Here is a 21,359-nt window from a genome sequence, read left to right on the forward strand (position 1 = left end):
CCGTCATCCGGCAGGACCAGAGAGTCCCAGTGGAAGGCTGGTGGCTGGGCTCCCTGCATCTGGGCAGCCAGTCACAACCCAGCGGGGCTGCCTGGCGAGGCCAGGAGCTTAGTGAACTGCAGGGGGCTGCCCAGGGGGGCCAGGAGCTCAGTGCGCTGTAGGGGGGCTGCCCGGCGGGGCCAGGAGCTCAGCGCACTGTAGGGGGGCTGCCCGGCGGGGCCAGGAGCTCAGCGCACTGTAGGGGGGCTGCCCGGCGGGGCCAGGAGCTCAGCGCGCTGTAGGGGGGCTGCCCGGCGGGGCCAGGAGCTCAGCGCGCTGTAGGGGGGCTGCCCGGCGGGGCCAGGAGCTCAGCGCGCTGTAGGGGGGTTGCCCGGCGGGGCCAGGAGCTCAGCGCGCTGTAGGGGGGCTGCACGGCAGGGCCAGGAGCTCAGTGCGCTGTAGCAGGGCTGCACGGCAGGGCCAGGAGCTCAGCGCGCAGGGAGCTGGGCTGCAGCTGGGCTGTCCAGCAGAGCAGGGAAGGAGGTGGGGTACTGGCAGGGTAGCGAGGCTGGTGGCAAGGGGGAGTCAGCCAGGAGGGTGGCAGCTGGTCCAGGGCTCGGGGACCCAATAATGACCTCCCTAGTCTGGCAAAATCCCTCATCCGGGACTGGCCAGGTCCTGAGGGAGGTGCCACCTACCTTCACTTTGTGCTAGGCAGGCAATCCACGTGCTGGCGGAGAAGAAAGAGAAGAGCCGTCCCCAAGGAGGGAGCGAGGGGTAGAAATGGAATCACACAGCAGGGTCAAAGGCCACATTATAGAACCACAGGGTTTAGAAAAGCAATTCTGCTCGCTGCCACCGGTGACCACTCTCGACACCAAGACCTGCCAAACGCCACCTGCTGGACTCCCTCCCTACTTGTGGTGGGGAGCGGAGGAGCAGCGCGGGGTCTCAGACTCACGTTTGGATACACCCAGATGGATCTTTCAATATTGTCCCGTACGCTGGCCTTCATAGACTTCTCGACTTCCAGCAGCCAGTCCTCCACGTTGCCGGTGGGGTAAATGGGGAAAAACAGCTTCACTTCCTCCCCTTCTGCCGAGTACATGTGTGTGATCTGCAGGTCCTCCTGGAAGAGCAGCTGATGGGGGAATCACAGCACGAGATTAGTAGAGAAATGCCCTTCTATCCCTGCCTTCCTACAACACAGGCCACCACACAAGGAACTGAGGCATTGTTTCTGTAGGAACGTGGGCTGTAGTTTTGTCCTACTGACAGTAAACAGCTATGCCTCCAGGTCTACGGAAAGTTAACCACAGGGGACCAGAGCCAGATTGTCTGCTGGTGCAAAGCTGGGTCACTACACTGATCTAGGCGAGCACTAGAGCCGGCCCACAGTTTGGTTGTAGTTACGAAGTGTACTACACCTGTGTAAAATCACTGTCTCTCTCCGTGAAGTGAAACAGGATTATATGACAGCCCAGAGCCCAAGCTCATCCCTGGTGCAACTGGTCTGAAGTGAAGCAAGCTATGCAAGGGATGCCTGGTCTCAGGGCATGGCTAGGAATCAGTAAATCCTCTATACTCTCCATTCTGTTCTTTCAGGTCACAGTCCCCAAGGTGAGAATGCCTGGTTTCACGAACCACAGTGTAAGGACCCAGTCCAAAGCGCCAAAGAAGCCAGTGGAAGTCTGTCTATTCATTCCAAGAGGCTTTGCATCAGACCCCCAACTAAGCTAGTGACCGTCAGATGTATCTTTAGCGCTGGCGTGAGAGGTCAGACTGACAATACTGGAGTTTGAAGTCTTTAGGAAATAATAATAAATAATAAACCAGGCAAATCAGCCGAGTATGACCCAGCTAGTGAGTGGCAACCCTGACGTAGGCGGCACACCCAGGGCCGAGAGAGTAACTCAGCTTGCGTGGCCCATTCAGTTCTTGGCCTCTCCTGCGGCTCCCAAGGAGTCAGGCCGCTGTCTCTGTTGAGGATGTACTGAACTGATCATCACCAACCGAGAGCAAGTGCAGAACGTATCCCAGCCAGGTACCAACCCCCTGCCATCTTAATGCAGTTTGGAAGAGAACAAAGACACGTCAGCCCGTCTCTTTCACGTGGAGATGCAGAGGCTGTTGGAAAGAATCCAGATGCTGAGAGCGAGCCTGTGTCCTACCCTTCTCCACCCCCACTGAATAGCTCTGCGTTCCCACAGTCCATGACTCCCGACATCAGACCTGCCTGCCGGCCCCAGAAGAAACAGCCTGCGTTACCTACCCGGGCGATGTTCTCAAAGCACTTGCGGAGGTGAGGCTGTACGGCGGTGGGGTCCTTTGTCTGGGACAGTATCTCCAGCAGCTCGTCGTCCGAAAGGAAGTAGAACCTGAAAACAGAGACAGAGCGAGCAGCTCATTTCAGTCTGTGCTCGGGGCTCGGCTCTGGCTGCTGAGAGGTTGGGGAGTGGCGGACTTCAAGACGGCCTGCTGATCTGCCTGGACGATTTCCAGAAGAGCAGTGACCACAGCCCAGATAAAAGAGAACCCCTCTGTGCAGCAAAGGGGCTGGTTCTCTTATGTCCTTCCCCAGAGCAGCTATTTAGGCCAGTGGAGCGTTGGGTGTCTTTTACACCCAATCAGAATGGCAGTATTATACTCCCCTTTCGCACTGCAATAAACACGACTCTAGGGTGCGTCTACACTGCACCCTTAGCTGGAAATAAGCGACACAATCTGAGCTACGCAAATTGCATAGCTTATTTTGAGTCAATTCGAAATAGTTTATTTTGTCATTTGGCGCTGTAATAAACCGCTATTCCGAAACGCCCCTTAATCCTTGTGGAACGAGGTTTACGGTGACGTCAGAATAGCAAGCCCGTTATATGTCGAAATAACAGGCTTGCTTCAAAGGAGTGGAATAGCTATTTGGGAATACTGGAAGTATCCTGAAATAGCCCCACCGTGTAGATGCACCTCAGGTGTAGGTCTAAAAAGAATAAGGTCCAAATTTAATACCCCCTCATTTCACTTCATCTCCCCTTCCTCATGCTTTTCCTGGACATGCTGATGTTTAAAGGTGCAGGCACATCCAGGCGGTGCTGTTAGCAGACAAGCCCCACCTTGCCCTGGCCCATGGCAGGTCCTCGCACCCCCAAACCTGCCCCATTTTTATCTCCATCAGCTCTCAGGGCTGAAAGCTGAGACCTGCACCCGCGGGAGAGCTGCAGGAGGTCGTGCTGTGGATGGGAAAGCACAAAACACTCGTTCCCGGGAGATGTAACCAGCGGGATTCTCTGACTTCACCCCCCGGTTCGGTAGAACATAAGAAAGGCCTTGAGCCTTGGGATTACCTGGGGAAAGCTCCTCTCTTGGTCTCCAGGTATTCGCTCAGCCCCTTCTGCACAAGGTCAAGCAGCTGATTACATTTCCGAAGGCTCTCCAGCAGCCTGGGATCGGGACACAGGGAAATAACCTGGAACAGGCACCAGTGCACAAGTCCTAGTTAGGTAACCCTACTGGAGGCCAGGTGGTTCCAGAGAGACACTATTGCCGGGAGCAGAACGGCTCATTCACGGGCGCTTTGTGGGCACGGAGGGGGAGTTGCATTAAGGACTGAGACAAATGGACGTGTTTCGGATCTGTCCACACATCAACATTCAAACACTGATGCCGTCTCCGTGGAGGAAAGGACCCAGCCCCGGGGGAAGGGGTGGAGAATGGTGGTGCCAGCACCAGGGGGAATGGAGCTGAGGAGGCCGAATGTGGGGTGAAGGGAGGGAGCCGTGGGGGTGGGAAGTGGAAGCAGGTACAAGTGGGTGGTGGGAGAGAGCCAGGCCAAGCCCCAAAAGCATCTGTCAGAATTCGCCATGGAGCAAGCCATGGGATGCCCTGTGTGTAAGGACCCACAGCAATGCAAAGGCTGTTGCTCTGCTGGGAGGGGGAAGAGAGGGCAAGTCGCTGATGTGAGAAGGCCATGCCTAGTGATTCGGCACACGGTTCAGACCCCCCCGGCCGCTGCAGTGCGAGCAGCATTTGAAAAGAAGAAACCTAGGAAATTCCCCTGAGCACAGGTGTTATTCACACAGGGTATGTCTACACTACCCCGCTAGTTCGAACTAGGAGGGTAGTGTAGACATACCCACAGTGCCTTACGTGAGCATGGGGCTTTACAGACAAAATACAGGAAAAGGAGCCAAGTTTGGCTTTGGACGAAGTGGGAACACTGCAGGGTACACACAGGCCCTGCGAGCACTCACCTCTCTGTTCTCATTAGCATTCTTCATGATCTTCCTCCACATCCTATCCATGGTTTGGTAGCGTTTGCTCTCTACGGGCAGCTGCCGATTGATGTCCTCTGAGCTAAAGATGGGCTCCAGGTAGAGCCAGGAGCGCTGGCATGTCAGCCACTCCTCCAGGACATCCTGGCGGAAAGGCATGTCGTCAGGACAAGAGGATTACTGCAGTAAATACAGTGGCTAGGAGAGTTCCTCTCACGTGCCCGGGGCTCAGACTGGAGATAAAGGAGATCTTCCCCTAAAACGCCGCCCACCATACTAAGCTCCGCCCATCGTCCCTGAATAATTGCCTCTTCCCTGACATGTAAGAGCCAACACCCACTGGGAAGAATGGGGGCAGTTCACGTCTGTACACTGGTCCTATACTTCTCCCATTGAGCTAAACAGTAAAACAGCCACAGACTTAACAGTGCTAGAAATATTCCTTCTGTCGGCTGCAGGCGACAGCACTACATCAGGTCACATGAAGGGCTTGTCTACAGGGTGGGGTATTAGGCCCTATGGGTGTGATTTCCAGAGCTAGCAATGACTAACGTCTTGTCATGAATTGGTCTGTGCAGACCCTGCTGTGCACTCCAGATTCAAACGGTCCTCTGTTATGGCATGCCAGGGAATCTCCAATTCATCTGGTGAAGTGGGTTTTACCCACAAAAGCTTATGCCCTCATACATCTGTTAGTCTCTAAACCTGGTCTGCACTAGAGAGCCTTAGGTTGAATTAATAAGTGGAGCGTTCACACTACCAAGCCCGCTATTTCAAAATAACAGGCCAATTATCTCAAAATCTGTACTCCTGCTTTCCTCAGGGAATAACACAAATTCAGAAATAGTGGCAGTGTGAATGCTCCAGGGCTGCTATTTCAAAATAACGACTCCCCAGAGTCATTTGAACTAATTACTCCTCAGTGCTTCCTGGGGTTCTAAATCCACATTAACAGAGCTTGCCTCTGGCTAATTTCGCCACTTCCCTGTAGCGTGGACATGCTAGTTCGATGTTGTTATCTCAGGAGTTATTACATCGATTTTAGTAATTTCAAAATAGTTTCCTAGTGTAGACATGCCCTAAGGTGCCAGGACTTCTCTCTGTTTTTGCAGGGAACCTCTAGCCCATACCAACAGGGGCTATACGGACCAATTAATGTGCAACACAGTGGAGGTTACAAGCCAAGCCCCCATGGTGTGTATTACTGCTCCCCAGAGACAAGTCCTAAGGTGGTTTTCTTTGCATCACGAACTGCAAAGTTTATACTGTGTTTTAAGATGAAAGCTTAAGTTTTGGCAATCACATCTGATTCTGCTGAGAAGTGGTGGCAAACAGCCAGCCAATACCAGCGCAATCTGACCTTGTACACAAAATGCTCAATGAAAACTTCAATTAAGACACTTCAGATCAAATAGCTGGATAAATTCCAAACATTTAGGGTATGTCTAAACTACATGGCTCCGTCGATGGAGCCATATAGATGAGTTTACTAGACATAGGAAAATGAAGCGGCGATTTAAATAATCGCCACTTCATTTACATAAAAATGGCAGCCGCGCTGTGCCGATCAGCTGTTTGGGAGCACAGTGGGGCAGTCTGGACGCGCCACGGTCAACAAGGGAAGCCTTTGTTGACCGCTCCAGTAAACCTCATTTCGTTTCCCTTGTCGACCGCGGTGCATCCAGACTGCCCCGCTGTGAGGCCAAACAGCTGATCGGCACAGCACGGCGGTCATTTTGATGTAAATGAAGCAGCGATTATTTAAATCGCCGCTTCATTTTCCTATGTCTAGTAAACTCATCTACATGGCTCCGTCGACGGAGCCATGCAGTCTAGACATATCCCTAAGGTGCGAAAACCCAGAGGAAATACATCCTGAAAGGGATTCAGAATACAATTCAAAAATCAGCTAAGCCCTAGAAAGAACATCTCATTGTTCAGTGTCATTTACGTGATGCTCCAAGCTCCCCAGACCCTAGCAAAGCTCTGTAGCGTGTCCCTAGGAAGTGACGTGTTCAGCTGGTGGGAATATATCCCGAAGGCTGCATCCACAAGATGTTCTGAAATTCTCCTTGCACTTCGCTGGCACCAATACTTGAAAAACGGTGCACCTGCTGATGTGGACCGGAGACTGCTGGGTTTATTACTGTGTGAGCTCACTCGGATCAGAGCAGCTGTCAGTGACATGGTGGTAAGAACGCCTGAGTCTGACCCACATCAGGGCGTGCACCATTGCTAGCACTGGTACCGGGGTGGGGAGGAAACATGCTCAATGCAGGTTAAGCGGCTAACTGAGGAGCAGAAATTACAAAAAAACTATTAAATGTGGATGCAGACAAATCCTTTTTTTCACCTACGTAACAGGACAAAAATACCATCCAATATCTAGGTGAGGCTACGTCTAGACTACAAACCTCTTTCGAAAGAGGCTTTTTCAAAATAATCTTTCGAAAAAGCTTTTCTCGAAAGAGACTGTCTAGACAGCAACCAGTATTTTCAAAAAAGAGCTGCTTTCTCAAAAGAGAGCACCTAGGCAGTCTGGATGCTCTCTTTCGAAAAAGCACAGTTTGCATTCAATAACTCCTTTTTTCGAAGGAGCACTTTCGAAAAAAGGCATTATTCCTTGTAAAATGAGGTTCTCCGCGGTCGAAAAAACTGCTGCATTCTTTTGATTTAATTCCAGAAGAATACGGGTGTGTCTAGACGCAGGGGAAGTTCTTTAGAAAAAAGGCCACTTTTTTCAAAAAAAACCCTGTAGTCTAGACACACCCTTAAAGAACCACACATTGACCCTGGCAGATTCTGAAATGAAAACATGGCCCTGTTCCCACAGGCAAGAATAAGCCATGCTAGACCATGATTAAGTCACCACCATGTTCATCAGTCACGTTTACACATTTTTGGTATAGTTCAGACAGGGCCTTTCTCTCTCTGACCTCTTCATTGGACCGTCCGTACAGATGGTCTCAAACAAAGCCCTCTTCAAGCAGATGGCAGCCTTCAGGAGACACTCCAAAGTGCTGTGTGACTCGGGTTTTCAAAAAAGATGACAGCGCCCGGATGTTAAAATGCATTTAATTAAGGAACCATATAACCGGTGACATTTTCAGCAGATACATGGTTTACACATGGGGGCAGCAGTTGGTTCCCCGGGAGCCGGTGCACGCAGGGAACCAGCTTTTAAGCCCGCTGCCGTGCACGCTGGCTCTGGCCTGTCTCCCCCCAGGCCCACTGGTTATATATTTGCACATCACTATCCCAGAGGCTAAGGAATTTCACTCTGCAGACTTCCGGAGCACTGACCTGAACCCAATGGAACGTATGTTAAACACTGTATTCACTCTGGAAAACATCGGTTGTGTCTGTAATAGACCATTTGTACATCCCAACTACACCCTGCAGGTATGTCTGAGAGACAGCAAGTGAATACAACCTGGCCACTTGCTGGGAGGGTGAATGCAGCAAGAGCAGGATAGTCAGCCAGCTTGACAGAAGCTACCATAGGTATAACAAACCAGGGTCATTTCCTTGTAATCCATTCGCAGGGGGCTTGCAGAAGAGCCAGGACTGGCTGAACTCTGCTCCCATTAGCAGAGTTAAATCAAGATGGAGCACTTCTAACAATACCATCCCTAGTGTTAATGTAGGAAAAGGGAAAACATTGAGTCATGGACGCTCTGGGAAAGAATGGGCCAGACATGTTCACACCGGCCCAGAACTCCCTGGCCAAACTCCCATTGACTTCAGTGAGCCAGGCTAACGCATTATATGAGCAGCTGGACAAAGCAGCTACTGGAGACAGGAGAGCCCCAATGTTTAATCTTAAAAAAATACAGTGATGTGTTTTAGCCAGGTTAAAACAGAATAGCGCAGCGCAGGGGCCTGGTTCTGAGAAGTGCCATGCACGCCACTTCACTGGGAGCTGCTGGTGCTCCTCATCTCAGGCTCACTTTCCTGGCTGCTCTTCATACTGAAATGGGCAGACAGGTGTATAATTAAGTGTCTTCTTCGTAATGACTGGCAGAAGAGGGCTCTGTGAGCACTCACATAGCTATACATATACCAAACGTCTACATGAAGTTGAAACCCATTAAATATGAGATTTTCAAGTCATCTAAGGGATCTGCATGCCCAATTCCAATTCAATGGCCAGATTTCCTCAGCTGAGATTTTCAAATCTGCCTCAAGTGTTAAAAGAGGATTCCCACTTTTGGCTTTGGCTGTGATCCCCTCAATAAGGAATTCTTTTAGAATTGCCAAGGACACTGGATAGAATCCCACATTCAATCTCATGGAATTTGCCATGTATTTTGAATGCACAGATAGTCTTTATATGGCCTAAAGCAGGGGTGGGGAACCTAAGGGCCAGGGACCAGATGCGACCCCCAGCTTGCCTGGATCTGGCCCCCTGAAACTCAGGGCTCTTCCCAGCATTGGGGAGCCCATGCCGGTGCTCCAGCCCCCCACCATCCTCCCCAGGGCTGGAGCATACACCAAAATGCTCTCCACTCCTGGTGGAAAGTAACCCCCTTTAAGTGTAATCCATACTGTGACGCTGGCAGAGAAGATGCCAGCTCTTGCCTCAGCTTTACACCTCCGCCGTCACTGACAAATTCATTGCTGGAAAGCAGTCCAGCAACCTGTGTGTCAGTACAGTTAAATGGGCACCTAACAATGTGTTGAGACTTTATGCTTGCAAAAAAGAACAGCAGCAGCCAGGGACAAAAACACACCCAGTGTCACAGCCAAAACACACACTAACCGATATATAGCCAGACCACCACACAACCTACTTCCATAGGGTAAGGGGTGCCCTTCTGCACCTTTCTTAGCCAAGTACCGCAGGTTTGACACCCCCTTGCCCAATCAGACAAGAGCCGGTAAGTTCCCATAAGTAACATGAAATCATTATACTCGACCAACGACAAGGGTGTCACTTCCATAATTTGCAAAGCACTCTATGGACATTAGCTAATTAGGATTTGTTTCCTGCCCCCATCTGTGACTAAGCCTAAGCTGGGTGTGATCTCTGCTGAGTACTCAGCATTCCCTTCCATGCCTTGAACCGGCGAAGGACTGTAAGCATGTATGGGGAGCACTAACGTGGAACTCCTCACATGCTAGTCAAAGCAAAGCATGTGCTTCTAGTGCTTTGCCGGATCGAGACCAAACCGCCCAGCACCTTGCAGGATCACGCCCTCACCAGGTAGTCTGACTGCGGCAGGACCTAGGGAAAGTGGGAATTACTACGTAAGTCGACAGAACTATGCACGGCGAGAAGAGCTACACCTCAGGTAGACTCTTGGCAGCAATGGGAGTGGCAACAGCCCCACAACAGCCCCACCCCCTCCTTTGACCACATGGCAGCTGATGGCAAATTGGTACCTGTGTCATTTTCAGCTTGTTTTCCCAGGTGTTCATCCTGTCCTCAAAGGGCTTCTTGTAAGGGGAGAAGGACATGCTTTGCGTCATGACAATATGATCATCCAGGAGCTGGGAGGCTTCATCGGGGCTCTTCAGAATGTAGGTTTCTGTGCTCTTATACGGCAGCACATTGAACAGGACGGATTCCCATTCGCCCTCCATCTTATCAAGTGCCTGGGAAACAGGGAGAACCAATTTAAGCTTAGGTGTCAGTGCCTGGACGTGGTGTGATGTGTCCCTCCAGCTACGCGTCTCTCAGATACTGTCCTACAGGAGCGAGGCATGTGCCTGTGAAAGGCATGAGTCTCCACACTGGGAATTGCAGGCGTCTGTGTAATGCACAGAACGTTCAGCCGCAGCACGGACTCTGTCTGCCCGGCCCAGGCAAGGTTCCTGAAGGCCCAGCCTTGAGGAAGACAGAGTACTGTCTTTTCCATTCCCACGGGAGTCATGGCACCCCCACTGAGGCTGGCCACAGTGCGCCACTAGAGACAGTGGCTTTCGCAGGGGGGATATCTGCCCCCTGGGAACAGCCCCGTGCTCAACAACCCACTTCACAGAACAAACAGCTGCCCGAGGATAGTGACTTTCAATCCGGACCATCATAAGCCTCTTTTGAACAGATAAGCTGAAGGTGAAAGACTATATGATCAAAGAACCTGACGGATAAAATTAATTTGTTGTCAGTATGACCTCTGTGTGACCTGGATGTTAAGTCTGGTCTTTGTAAAGAGGTACGTGCTTGGACACAGGTATACAACCAGGAGGGGATAGGTGAAACTGGTTTGAACCTGTTGTAAGGCCTGAAAAGGGACTGTGAGGGGGCAGGTAATGATTGGAGGGAATTTGGTGCAAAGGGGCATGACCTGTGTATGCATGCAACTGTAAGGGTACGTCTAAACTACATGCCTCTGCCGACAGAGACATGTAGATTTGTTTGTTCAGCAAAGGCAAATGAAGCCGCGATTTAAATGATCGCAGCTTCATTTACATTTACATGGCTGCCGCGCTGAGCCGACAAACAGCTGATCAGCTGTTTGTCCGCTCAGCACACTAGTCTGGACGCTCCCCTGCCGACATCAAAGCCCTTTGTCGGCAGCCCCGGTAAACCTCATCCCACGAGGAATAACGGGGCTGCCGACAAAGGGCTTTGATGTCAACAGGGGGAACGTCCAGACTAGTGCGCGAGCCGACAAACAGCTGATCAGCTGTTTGTCGGCTCAGCGCGGCAGCCATGTAAATGTAAATGAACCCGCAATCATTTAAATCGCGGCTTCATTTGCCTTTGCCTATCTGTCTAATCTACATGCCTCTGTCGGCAGAGGCATGTAGTCTAGACACAGCCTAAGTGGGCAGTGAGAAAGGGGTGATTACCATGTAAGATAGTACAAAAGATATTCCCTTTTGTTTGAGAAGTTGCGAAACTTTTCCTGAGAGTATCCTGGAGATTTTTGCCCTGGAATGCATTCCTGAATAAAGCTGGTTGCTTAAGAAGGGTGTCAGAAATTGATTTGGTAGGGGTCTTGGGCCCCCATCCAAACCCTCGGATTAAAATTCTCCGTCAAACCCCTGGCCCCTCCCATTCTCTGCCCTGTTTCCATACACACCCGGTATTGTAGCTCATTCACCCTATCAATGGCTAATCTCCCTAAGGATTCGTCCAGTAATTAAGGCCACCAACACCTTCCGACGACTGCAGCTTTTCTCTGGGATTTCGGTAACACTCAGAGTGAATGTTAATGCCCACGAAAGCATGGAGCTGTCATTAGGGATATAAAATCCCATTTAATTGGTTAACCAGTTAAACATATTGTTTAACCGGTTAACCCTACTGCTCCGTCGTCCTGGCTGGAGCAGCCCCTGCCTGTGGGGTGACCGGGCCCGCCACCAACAGAGGCTGCTCTGCGGCAGGACCCCCGCGGGGCTGGAACAGACCCATGCCATGGCAGGTGAGGAGTTGCTCCAGCCCCCACCAGTGAACCGGTTAAACATTCCCATCCCTAGCTCTCATAAGAAAAGCTTTCACCCAGAGACACCTTTGGGGCATGAACTATGACCCTGAAAGGAAGCCTCGTTCGATGCTCTCCTCACATTCTCAATGGAGAACTCCTTGCCCGCGATCTCAGCTATTTTGGCAATGCTGTCGATGTGGTCCAGCAGCTTCATGTCCAGACAGCGAGCAAACGTCAGATTGGCCTTGGGCTTAATGTTGATGTTGATCTCCTTGGACAGCATCTCCCAGTGCCGGTTCCGCATGCCCGGATTGCGCAGGCCCTGAATCAGGGGGATATATGGTCTGAACTCCTCAATCCCGCCCCGGATTTCCACAGCCACGTCCTGGCATGCTTAAAGAAAAAAAGAGAGCCCATCAGCAGCAGCAGCAAGACGATGGTTGGAGGACGCTGCCTCCCAGAGCCAGATTCTGCCAAGCACAGGTCAGGGGCGCTGGGCTTTCCAACTATGCAAAGAGCAAGCAAACAAGCAGCATGACATGGAGCTTTGAGAGATCCAAGCCTGCATTAATGAGGGTGCTGCTGTGGGGCCACAAAGTTACTCCTGCCCCATAGCAGGAGTAAGGGCAAAAGGGGAAGAGCATAGTCAATTGCCATGTTTGGATGTTGGAGATCACACTAAGGCTACCTCTCTGCCAACATGTCTACTCACTGCTCAGCCTTGCCCTGTTCCAGCACCTGCAGAGTAAGGCAGTGAGCATGCAGGGGCCATGAGGGTTAGTGGTTCTTCCACTTGGTAGATCAGTTACAGCTTGGGCTTAACTTTAATTGCAGCCAAGTCTGGCACCTGGTTGCACTTGAAACTGACGTGCAGCAGCCTTGCACCCCCTGCTCTGTGTCACACCAGCACTGGCAGGCGTGTGGCCTAAGCGGCCATAGACTGGAGGAGCAGTGGAATGAAAAGATCACAAAGCAGTTATTCTGAATGCTTCCACGCAGCATAAGGATTCCCATTCACTCACACAGCCACTCCCCACCTCCTCCACTGGGCACAATGCACAGCACTGGCAGGAGAGAGATCATGGTAAAAGGATGTCTCAAAGGCGCTGGGGCGGAGTGTATTCCACTCGAACCCAGCTGAAGCCAGGTTTAGAACTACTGCAGAGTGGCGGGTGCATCTTTGAGAACCCTGGACTGGGACGGGGGGAAGTTTGCCTACAAATTAAAATCTCTGTTCACATTTTGGTGGGGCGGACATTTGCTTGAAGCGGTTGGGCACAGATCTGCCTGTGACCACCCCCGTTCACATCACACAGAGTCACGGGCGGCCCTAGACTAGCTGCCAGCAACTGGCACCCTAGGCGAAACATGCAATCGGCACCCCCACCTCCCACCTCAATGATATTGCGCCACCATTTGGCGCCCCATTTAACTTGGTGCCCTAGGCGACCGCCTAGTTCGCCTATATGGACGGGCTGCCCCTGAACAGAGTACACATGGCAAAACTGGCTGAAACACAGGGATGAGGTCTTCACAACACGCCTCATCACCTTGTGTGCAGGGATGCGCAACCCAAACTCCTTGGCTGTGTCTACATTGGCACCCCTTTCCGGAAAAGGGATGCTAATGAGACACTTCAGAATTGCAAATCCGCGGGGGATTTAAATATCCCCCGTGGCATTTGCATTTACATGGCTGCCGCTTTTTTCCGGCTCGGGGTTTTTGCCGGAGAAAAGCGCCAGTGTAGATGCAATTTTCAAGAAAATAAGCCCTTTTCCGGAGGATCTCTTATTCCTACTTGAAAGTAGGAAGGGATCTCCTGGAAAAGGGCTTATTTTCCGGAAAATCGCGTCTACACTGGCGCTTTTCTCCGGCAAAAACCCCGAGCCGGAAAAAAGCGGCAGCCATGTAAATGCAAATGCCGCGGGGGATATTTAAATCCCCCGCGGATTTGCAATTCTGAAGTGTCTCATTAGCATCCCTTTTCCGGAAAGGGATGCCAATGTAGACACAGCCCTCCTGTTACCTGGTACATCCTTGAACTGCTTCACACACTTGTGCATCGTCTTAAAGGATTCGTTGACGCTCTTCTCTAGCTGTTCAGCGTCAATTGCACTGAGGGGGTCATTCATCCAGCTCTCAGACCAGCGTATCCAGTCCGATGCTGTGGTCCAAAGATCCCAGTATGGCTGGAATTCCTTAACCATCCTGGAGAGCTTATCATACTTTGTGATGCCAAAGAGAAGAACAAGAGCATTAATCTCAGAATCACAGAACAATAGAACTGCAGGGACCTTGAGAGATCATCAAGTCCAGTCCCCTGTCCTCACAGCAGGGCCAAGCACCATCTAGATCATCCCTGCAGATGTTTAACTAGCCTACTCTTAAATATCTTCAATGATGGCGATTCTACAACCTCCCTGGGCAATTTATTCCAGTGTTTAGCCACCTTGACAAGTAGGAAGTTTTTCCTAATTTCCAACCTAAATCTCCCTTGCTGCAATGCAAGCCCATTGCTTCTTGTCCTGTCCTCAGTGGTTAAGGAGAACAACTTTTCTCCCTCCTCCTTGTAACACCCTTTTAGGTATAGAACAATGGGCGTATCTTCCTCTAATAACAGAACCACCTTGCCCTTGCAAAAAGGCACACACCTACCTGGAGCTCCTGAATAAGCGAGGGGAACGAACACGGTTCAATGTCCTTTAAGATGATTTATTAGCCCCCCTCCACAGTGCACTGGAAGCCAGAGAAGACAGGCACAGAACCATTGCATCACTTCTAGCTTGCTCCCTCTCAGGGGACTTGCAATCCTGGGGGTCCTTGGAAGGGGCAGCCCCTGTGCTCTCCCAAGGCATAACGTAGCCCTTACTAATCATAGAATCATAGAATACTAGGACTGGAAGGGACCTCGAGAGTCATCGAGTCCAGTCCCCTGCCCTCATGGCAGGACCAAATACTGTCTAGACCATCCCTGATAGACATTTATCTAACCTACTCTGAAATATCTCCACAGATGGAGATTCCACAACCTCCCTGGGCAATTTATTCCAGTGTTTGACCACCCTGAAAGTTGGGAACTTTTTCCTAATGTCCAACCTAAACCTCCCTGGCTGCAGTTTAAGCCCATTGCTTCTTGTTCTATCCTCAGAGGCCAAGATGAACAAGTTTTCTCCCTCCTCCTTATGACACCCTTTTAGATACCTGAAAACTGCTATCATGTCCCCCCTCAGTCTTCTCTTTTCTAAACTAAACAAACCCAATTCCTTCAGCCTTCCCTCATAGGTCATGTTCTCTAGACCTTTAATCATTCTCGATGCTCTTCTCTGGACCCTCTCCAATTTCTCCACATCTTTCTTGAAACGCGGTGCCCAGAACTGGACACAATACTCCAATTGAGGCCTAACCAGCGCAGAGTAGAGTGGAAGAATCACGTCTCGTGTCTTGGTCACCACACACCTGTTAATGCATCCCAGAATCATGTTTGCTTTCTTTGCAACAGCATCACACTGCTGACTCATATTCAACTTGTGGTCCACTATAACCCCTAGATCCCTTTCTGCCATACTCCTTCCCAGACAGTCACTTCCCATTCTGTGTGTATGAAACTGATTGTTCCTTCCTAAGTGGAGCACTTTGCATTTGTCTTTATTAAACTTCATCCTATTTTCCTCAGACCATTTCTCCAATTTGTCCAGGTCATTTTGAATTATGACCCTATCCTCCAGATTAGTTGCAACCCCTCCCAGCTTGGTATCATCTGCAAATTTAATAAGCATACTTTCTATGCCAATATCTAAATCGTTGATGAAGATATTGAACAGAGCCGGCCCCAAAACAGACCCCTGCAGAACCCCACTTGTTATGCCTTTCCAGCAGGATTGTGAACCATTAATAACTACTCTCTGAGTATGGTTTTCCAGCCAGCTATGCACCCACCTTATAATAGCCCCATCTAAGTTGTATTTACCTAGTTTATTGATAAGAATATCATACGAGACTGTATCAAATGCCTTACTAAAGTCTAAGTATACCACATCCACTGCTTCTCCCTTATCCACAAGACTCGTTATCCAATTAAAGAAAGCTATCAGATTGGTTTGACATGATTTATTCTTTACAAATCCATGCTGGCTATTCCCTATCACCTTGCAACTTTCCAAGTGTTTACAGATCATTTTCTTAATTACTTGCTCCATTATCTTCCCTGGCACAGAAGTTAAACTAAGTGGTTTGTAGTTTCCTGGGTTGTTCTTATTTCCCTTTTTATAGATGGGCACTAGATTTGCCTTTTTCCAGTCCTCTTGTTTCAGTCATGAAATAATCCAGCATTGTAGACGGAGACAGGACAGACACAGGAAAACAGTTGCCCTAAGCCAAATTCAACCATGCATATATGGCCAGAACTCCATTTAATTTCAATCCAGGTTCAAACCACGACTTAATTTATTCCTATGACATTCAGTGCCAGCTTCTCAAAGGAGGGTGCCTCTGACACACTGACCAAAATGCACATTCCACTTGCCCCTGCAGCTGCCCATATCTGTGCATGCAAATGCTTCATCTGACGAGCAGTCAGCTGATTTATAGGGCTGTCAGGCGATTAAAAAATATAATCGTGATTAATTGCGTGTGCCTCCCCTTTGAAACGCCGCCATGGCCTTTCAATGGGGCAGCACTGCATGGAGCCTGAGATCAGCTAGAGTCCCCAGCTGACCCCAGGCTCCATGCAGCACTGTCCCTTTGAAGCGCCGGGCAGAGTCTCCAAGGGGCAGCACAAAGCGGAGCCCGGGGTCAGCTGGACTGCCCAGCTGATCCCAGGCTCATTGTGCTGCCCTTTGGAAATGCCACCCCAGCGCCTCAAAGGGGCAGCACATTAGGAGCCTGGGATCAGCTGGAGTGCTTAGCTGATCCTCGGCTCCGCATTGCACTGCCCCTTTGAAGTGCCGGAGCGGTAGGGAAGTTAAAGACTAGTCAACTATCTAATAAACAAATCCTTATCAGATAGTCAGTTGACTAGTGGACTAGTCGATCCTCCCCGCCCCCTTTGCTGCCTCTATCAGATAGAGGCAGAAAAGGTGGGAGGAAGGGGTACTTCAAAGTGGCAGCACTGCACAGGTGTGCAGCGCTGCCACTTTGAAATCCCAAGGCGGTGTTTCAAATGAGCAGCTGTGGAGCCCGGGATCAGCTGGGGGCTCCCAGCTTATCCTAGGCTCCCCATAGCAGCGGAACCCGGGGTCAGCTGGGGACTCCTCAGCTGACACTGGGTTCTGGGGAAACACACGCAGAGCCCGGAATGCACGCAGAATCCCCAGCTGATCCTGGGTTCTGCACAGCATTTCCCCAGCCAGGATCAGCTGCGGAGTCGGCTGCCCCTTTGAAATGCACAGCGGAGCTTGGGGTCAGCTGGGGGGTCCCTAGCTGATCCTGGGCTCCGTGTTCCACTGCTCCTTTGAAGCGCCGCAGTATTAATGCCTGAGATTAACGCATTAAAAAATCAACGGATTAATCCCGGACTGTGTTAATCACAGGCATTAACGCATGTCAATTGACAGCCTTCCTGAACCAGGCGCCTCAGTGACATGAAGTTGTTGTGTGGATGCAACGGGTCCATGCACATTTTGAGGACATATGTGTTCCATCCACAGTTGCAACTTTGATCCTTAACAGTAAAGAAAAAAATACACACTAAGCTATTGAAAGTGAAGACAGAGAAATGATAGAAGATACTTCTGCTCCACAGCCACAAAGGAAAGAGCGAGAACATGGGCATGAGCATTTCTGAGGAGCTAGAGCCAACTAATGTTGTGAATAAAATGATTTCCTTAAGACAGACTCTGCCTCCCATACCCACAACGTCACTTTCCTGTACACATACGACCGCAGCCCCATACTGTGTGCAGTAACACTCCCACAGCAATGAATTGCTACATCGTGACCTCCCTCACCTTTACCGTTCAGGAGACAAGCCTTCCATACATCTGGCTAACACTGCCCTGTGAGCTCTTGATCCAGGAGCATGGCTAGACAGAGCTCTGCCACAGAAGTGGCTATAAAACCTCCTTGCTCACCCTTCCATCTCTTCTTAGACCAGCTCTTCCGCAGCATAGAAGAGACAAGCAGAGAATCAATGAAATGGAGTGACCATCAGACTGGATTGGTGGACCTCTCTAGTCAACATAAGGACTGGTGGATAAGCCAAAATGGGAGAGAAGTAAAGAAATGATTTAATCTCACAATTGGGATATTACCCAGGGTACTGATTGATTGATTAATTCATTTTGCGGTAGTATCCAAAGGCCTCCATCAGGACTAGTGCGCTGTTGTTTTCACAGACCCCATGATGTGACACTTACATTAGTAACCGGCAAGCCAAATATCCGCTCCCTGTTGTTGTAGAGCAGTGCCATTTGCTGAGATTCCTTCAACTGCTTCTTCACCCTTCTCGCTTCATTTGCTATCTCATGCGCTCGGGTGATGTCCATATGGACAGAAAATCCAGCCACGAGCAGCTGGAAAAAAAGAGGCAGGCGCAGTGTGTGGAACAGGCCCAGAACGCTGCATGCTGCTTTGTAGACGCTCAGCGTCACAGTTCACTCTTTACTGCTCTCCAGCATGCAGAGAATCGGACGGGGCTCACTAATGCCCATTTTCAATCTCACATTCTCCCTCCCCTATTCCAAATCCTGGTCTCCTCAGGCCATGAAGAAGGTGCTGAGGAAGCAGTGAGAAGCCCTGATCAGGATCAGCTGAAGGGAAGAACAAACATGGACACCACCTACCGCTTCCTCTTGAAAGCAATTGCTGCCCACCTACCGTAAGAGCCGTCAGTCAAGGCCCAAACTGAGCTACGCTGAGCTGCCCCGCCAGCAAAGTGAAGCCCAGAAATTAAAATGAAAGTTCTACTAAGCCACTTTGTCCACCTCCAAAAATGTTCACTCTATGATATTTCTTTAGTTTCTTCTGTTTCTTTAATAAACGAGAGCATCAGGGGCTCCTATCACTTCCTTTGGTGGGCTACTCCATAACCAACCAGTCTTCATTGTTAGCAGCTTCTTTGCTTAAATTCATCCCATTACCCCTAACAGGGCCGGCTTTAGGCTGATTCACTAGAATAGGGCCCGTGCCCTAAATCCGGAAGTGTGCTGACATGCCGGGTGTATTGCGGGAGGGGGTGTTGACCCCGGAGGAGTGCGGTGAGTTGAGCGAGGTGGGACTCTGCCCTGTAGCTGGGGATTTAAAGAGGCTGTGACTTTTTTTGTGTGTGCTGTTTTTTTTTTTTTTTTGCTCAACCAAAATTTGTGTGTGGTTTTTTTTTGGTCAACAAAAAATCCTGGTTGCCGGGCCCTGTCGAAACGGTTTGAATTGGGCCCCGCACTTCCTAAAGCTGGCCCTGACCCCTAGTGACATCCATCTGGAGATAGTCTTTCAAATAAGTTGCACAGTGATTAAAGCTGATCGAAAAACGGGGAGCTTTTCCTGTGGATAATTTTCAAGTTTTGGGTAAAAATATTGAATCTGAAATATCTTGATTTTGAAACACTGCCATTGCATGTCATGGGAGTTTCTGATCAGGTGCACCATAGTCTCTTTCTCCTTTCCTGGCTGGGTTCCCTGTTCAGACAAGGTATCGGAGAGGACACCCTAGTCTTCCCCCTTGGAGAGGAGAAGTGGTGCATCATGGCAGTGCCATGTCCATGGTGCATCATGGGAGACCAAGTCTAGCTAAGAGCTCAGCACTCAAATTACAGCTCCCCTGAAGTACCACAACAGCATTTCAGAATCCCAATAGTTCTATTTTATAGGGCTCAGCTTCTTTGTGAAAAATAAAGGGGTTTCATGGAATTCAAACACCTTTCACAAAACTAATGACTGAAATCAACCTCCCAATGTCTCATGCAAGAGCAGTTTTGAGGAAAACAAATGACTGGCTCTACCGAATTGCAAATACTCCTGAGGCTTCCCCAGCTAACGAACGGCAACCATCTCAGGTCTTCATGATTAGGACAGCCTCCCCTAGGCCTGGGTTATCAGTACCTGCAGCCCGTCCAGCCGTTCCAGAAAGTTGTTCTGATCCATGAGCTGAATTTTGCGGAACCTCTCTTCATCTTCCAGGTGCTGCTGCCGAATCATCTCCGTCAGCGTAGCGATTTTCAGAGGCCAGTTACTCGCAGCCCACCTGAGCTCAGATGGAATGGGAATGCCCCAAAAGATGAAAAGCAGAAATCAGAAGCATATTATTGGAATGATGATGAGGAGGAGGATACCAATTAGATAACCAGATCACACTGAGGAAGAGGCTGGCCAGCGACAGAAACATGGTTTCAAAGTATATCTTTGTGCTCTACTTTTGGATATGTAGTGACTGAGACTAAACTGTTCACTTAGAAGAGGCTTGGGAGAGAGAAACCCAGCATATTAGTAAAAGATGAGTGGATTGCTAAACAATTCCAAGAAATACAGTAAGAACCACGTATCTTACCATCTGTCAGCACAGCACATAGCAAGATTGGGCCCCAAGCTTGGTTGCAGCCTCTTGTTGCAATTGCAATAGAAATAATATAATAAAATAAAACTAAACCAGCAGATAAGGCCTTGTATTTGTTGCAGAGGTCAATCACAGAAAGTTTGCTCACACCCAAGGCAGGAGGCAGTGTGGATCTGCACATCTCTAGGAACTCAATTTCTGAATCAGGAGTTCAATGCACATCTAGTTTGTTAGTCTTTAAAGTGCTACATAGTCCTGTTTTTGTTTCATCTAGCCTGGACTGTCATAGGAGTAAATCTGAAGCACCTGGTATGCAGATCAAATCCTGAGGCATTAAGAATGGTAATTGCGGCAGAATAGGCTGCTTTCACACTCACTTGTCAGTGAAATCATCTTGGGTAAGGTTGTAAAGGAACTCGTCCATAACCTCATAGTCTTCCATGACCTTACCTATCAGTTCCTACACAGAGAGACAGAAAGAGAAAAAGAGACACCCCTCAAATCACATGTAGCTCTTATTGGGACTGTCTGGCAGGATACACTCCACGTTTGCACAACACATTCTGTGAGGGCCATAGACACACAACCTTACAACAGAGGACTTCTATATCACACACGCAGTGGGGTCTGAGTCTCCAACCACTTCTGCTCTGAGTGATCCTCGGACTACATATATGAAAGGGAATATGACCAGGTGGGTACATAAGAACATAAGATTGGCCGTACTGGGTCAGACCAAAGGTCCATCTAGCCCAGTAGCCTGTCTGCCGACAATGGCCAATACCAGATGCCCCAAAGGGAGTGAACACAACAGGTAATCCTCACGTGATCCCTCCCTTGTCACTCATTTCCAGACAAACAGAGGCTAGGGACACCATTCCTACCCATCCTGGCTAATAGCCATTGATGGACCTAACCTCCAGGAATCTATCTATTTTGAACCCTGTTAAAGTCCTAGTCTTCACCGCATCCTCTGGCAAGGAGTTCCACAGGTTGACTGTGCGCGGAGTGAAGAAAAACTTCCTTTTGTTTGTTTTAAACTTGCTGCCTATTAATTTCATTTGGTGACCCCTTGTTCTTTTATTGTGGGAATAAGTAAAGAACTTTTCCTTATTCACTTTTTCCACACCAGTCATGATTTTATAGACCGCTATCATATCCGCCCTTAAACTCCTCTTTTCTAAGCTGAAAAGTCCAAGTCTTTTTAACCTCTCTTCATATGAGACCCGTTCCAAACTCCTAGTCATTTTT

At 49.6% G+C, this 21,359-nt stretch overlaps 1 protein-coding gene across 5 annotated transcripts in view; it reads right to left on the minus strand.

Annotated features, from left to right (window-relative positions):
- Positions 1 to 21,359, minus strand: part of DNAH1 (dynein axonemal heavy chain 1) — a 140,351-nt gene that overhangs the window by 72,157 nt on the left and 46,835 nt on the right. For all 5 annotated transcript variants that reach the window (XM_075939493.1, XM_075939495.1, XM_075939492.1 and 2 more), the window contains exons 16-25: positions 20,486 to 20,568; positions 19,658 to 19,799; positions 17,977 to 18,132; positions 13,650 to 13,848; positions 11,763 to 12,016; positions 9,633 to 9,845; positions 4,227 to 4,391; positions 3,321 to 3,442; positions 2,252 to 2,357; positions 941 to 1,120 (exon numbers count right to left, since the gene is read on the minus strand). In XM_075939493.1, coding sequence (XP_075795608.1) covers positions 941 to 1,120; positions 2,252 to 2,357; positions 3,321 to 3,442; positions 4,227 to 4,391; positions 9,633 to 9,845; positions 11,763 to 12,016; positions 13,650 to 13,848; positions 17,977 to 18,132; positions 19,658 to 19,799; positions 20,486 to 20,568 — 1,620 coding nt within the window. The remainder of the gene's footprint in view (positions 1 to 940; positions 1,121 to 2,251; positions 2,358 to 3,320; positions 3,443 to 4,226; positions 4,392 to 9,632; positions 9,846 to 11,762; positions 12,017 to 13,649; positions 13,849 to 17,976; positions 18,133 to 19,657; positions 19,800 to 20,485; positions 20,569 to 21,359) is intronic.

Source organism: Pelodiscus sinensis, chromosome 11 (assembly GCF_049634645.1).
Source record: "Pelodiscus sinensis isolate JC-2024 chromosome 11, ASM4963464v1, whole genome shotgun sequence".
NCBI lineage: Eukaryota > Metazoa > Chordata > Testudines > Trionychidae > Pelodiscus > Pelodiscus sinensis.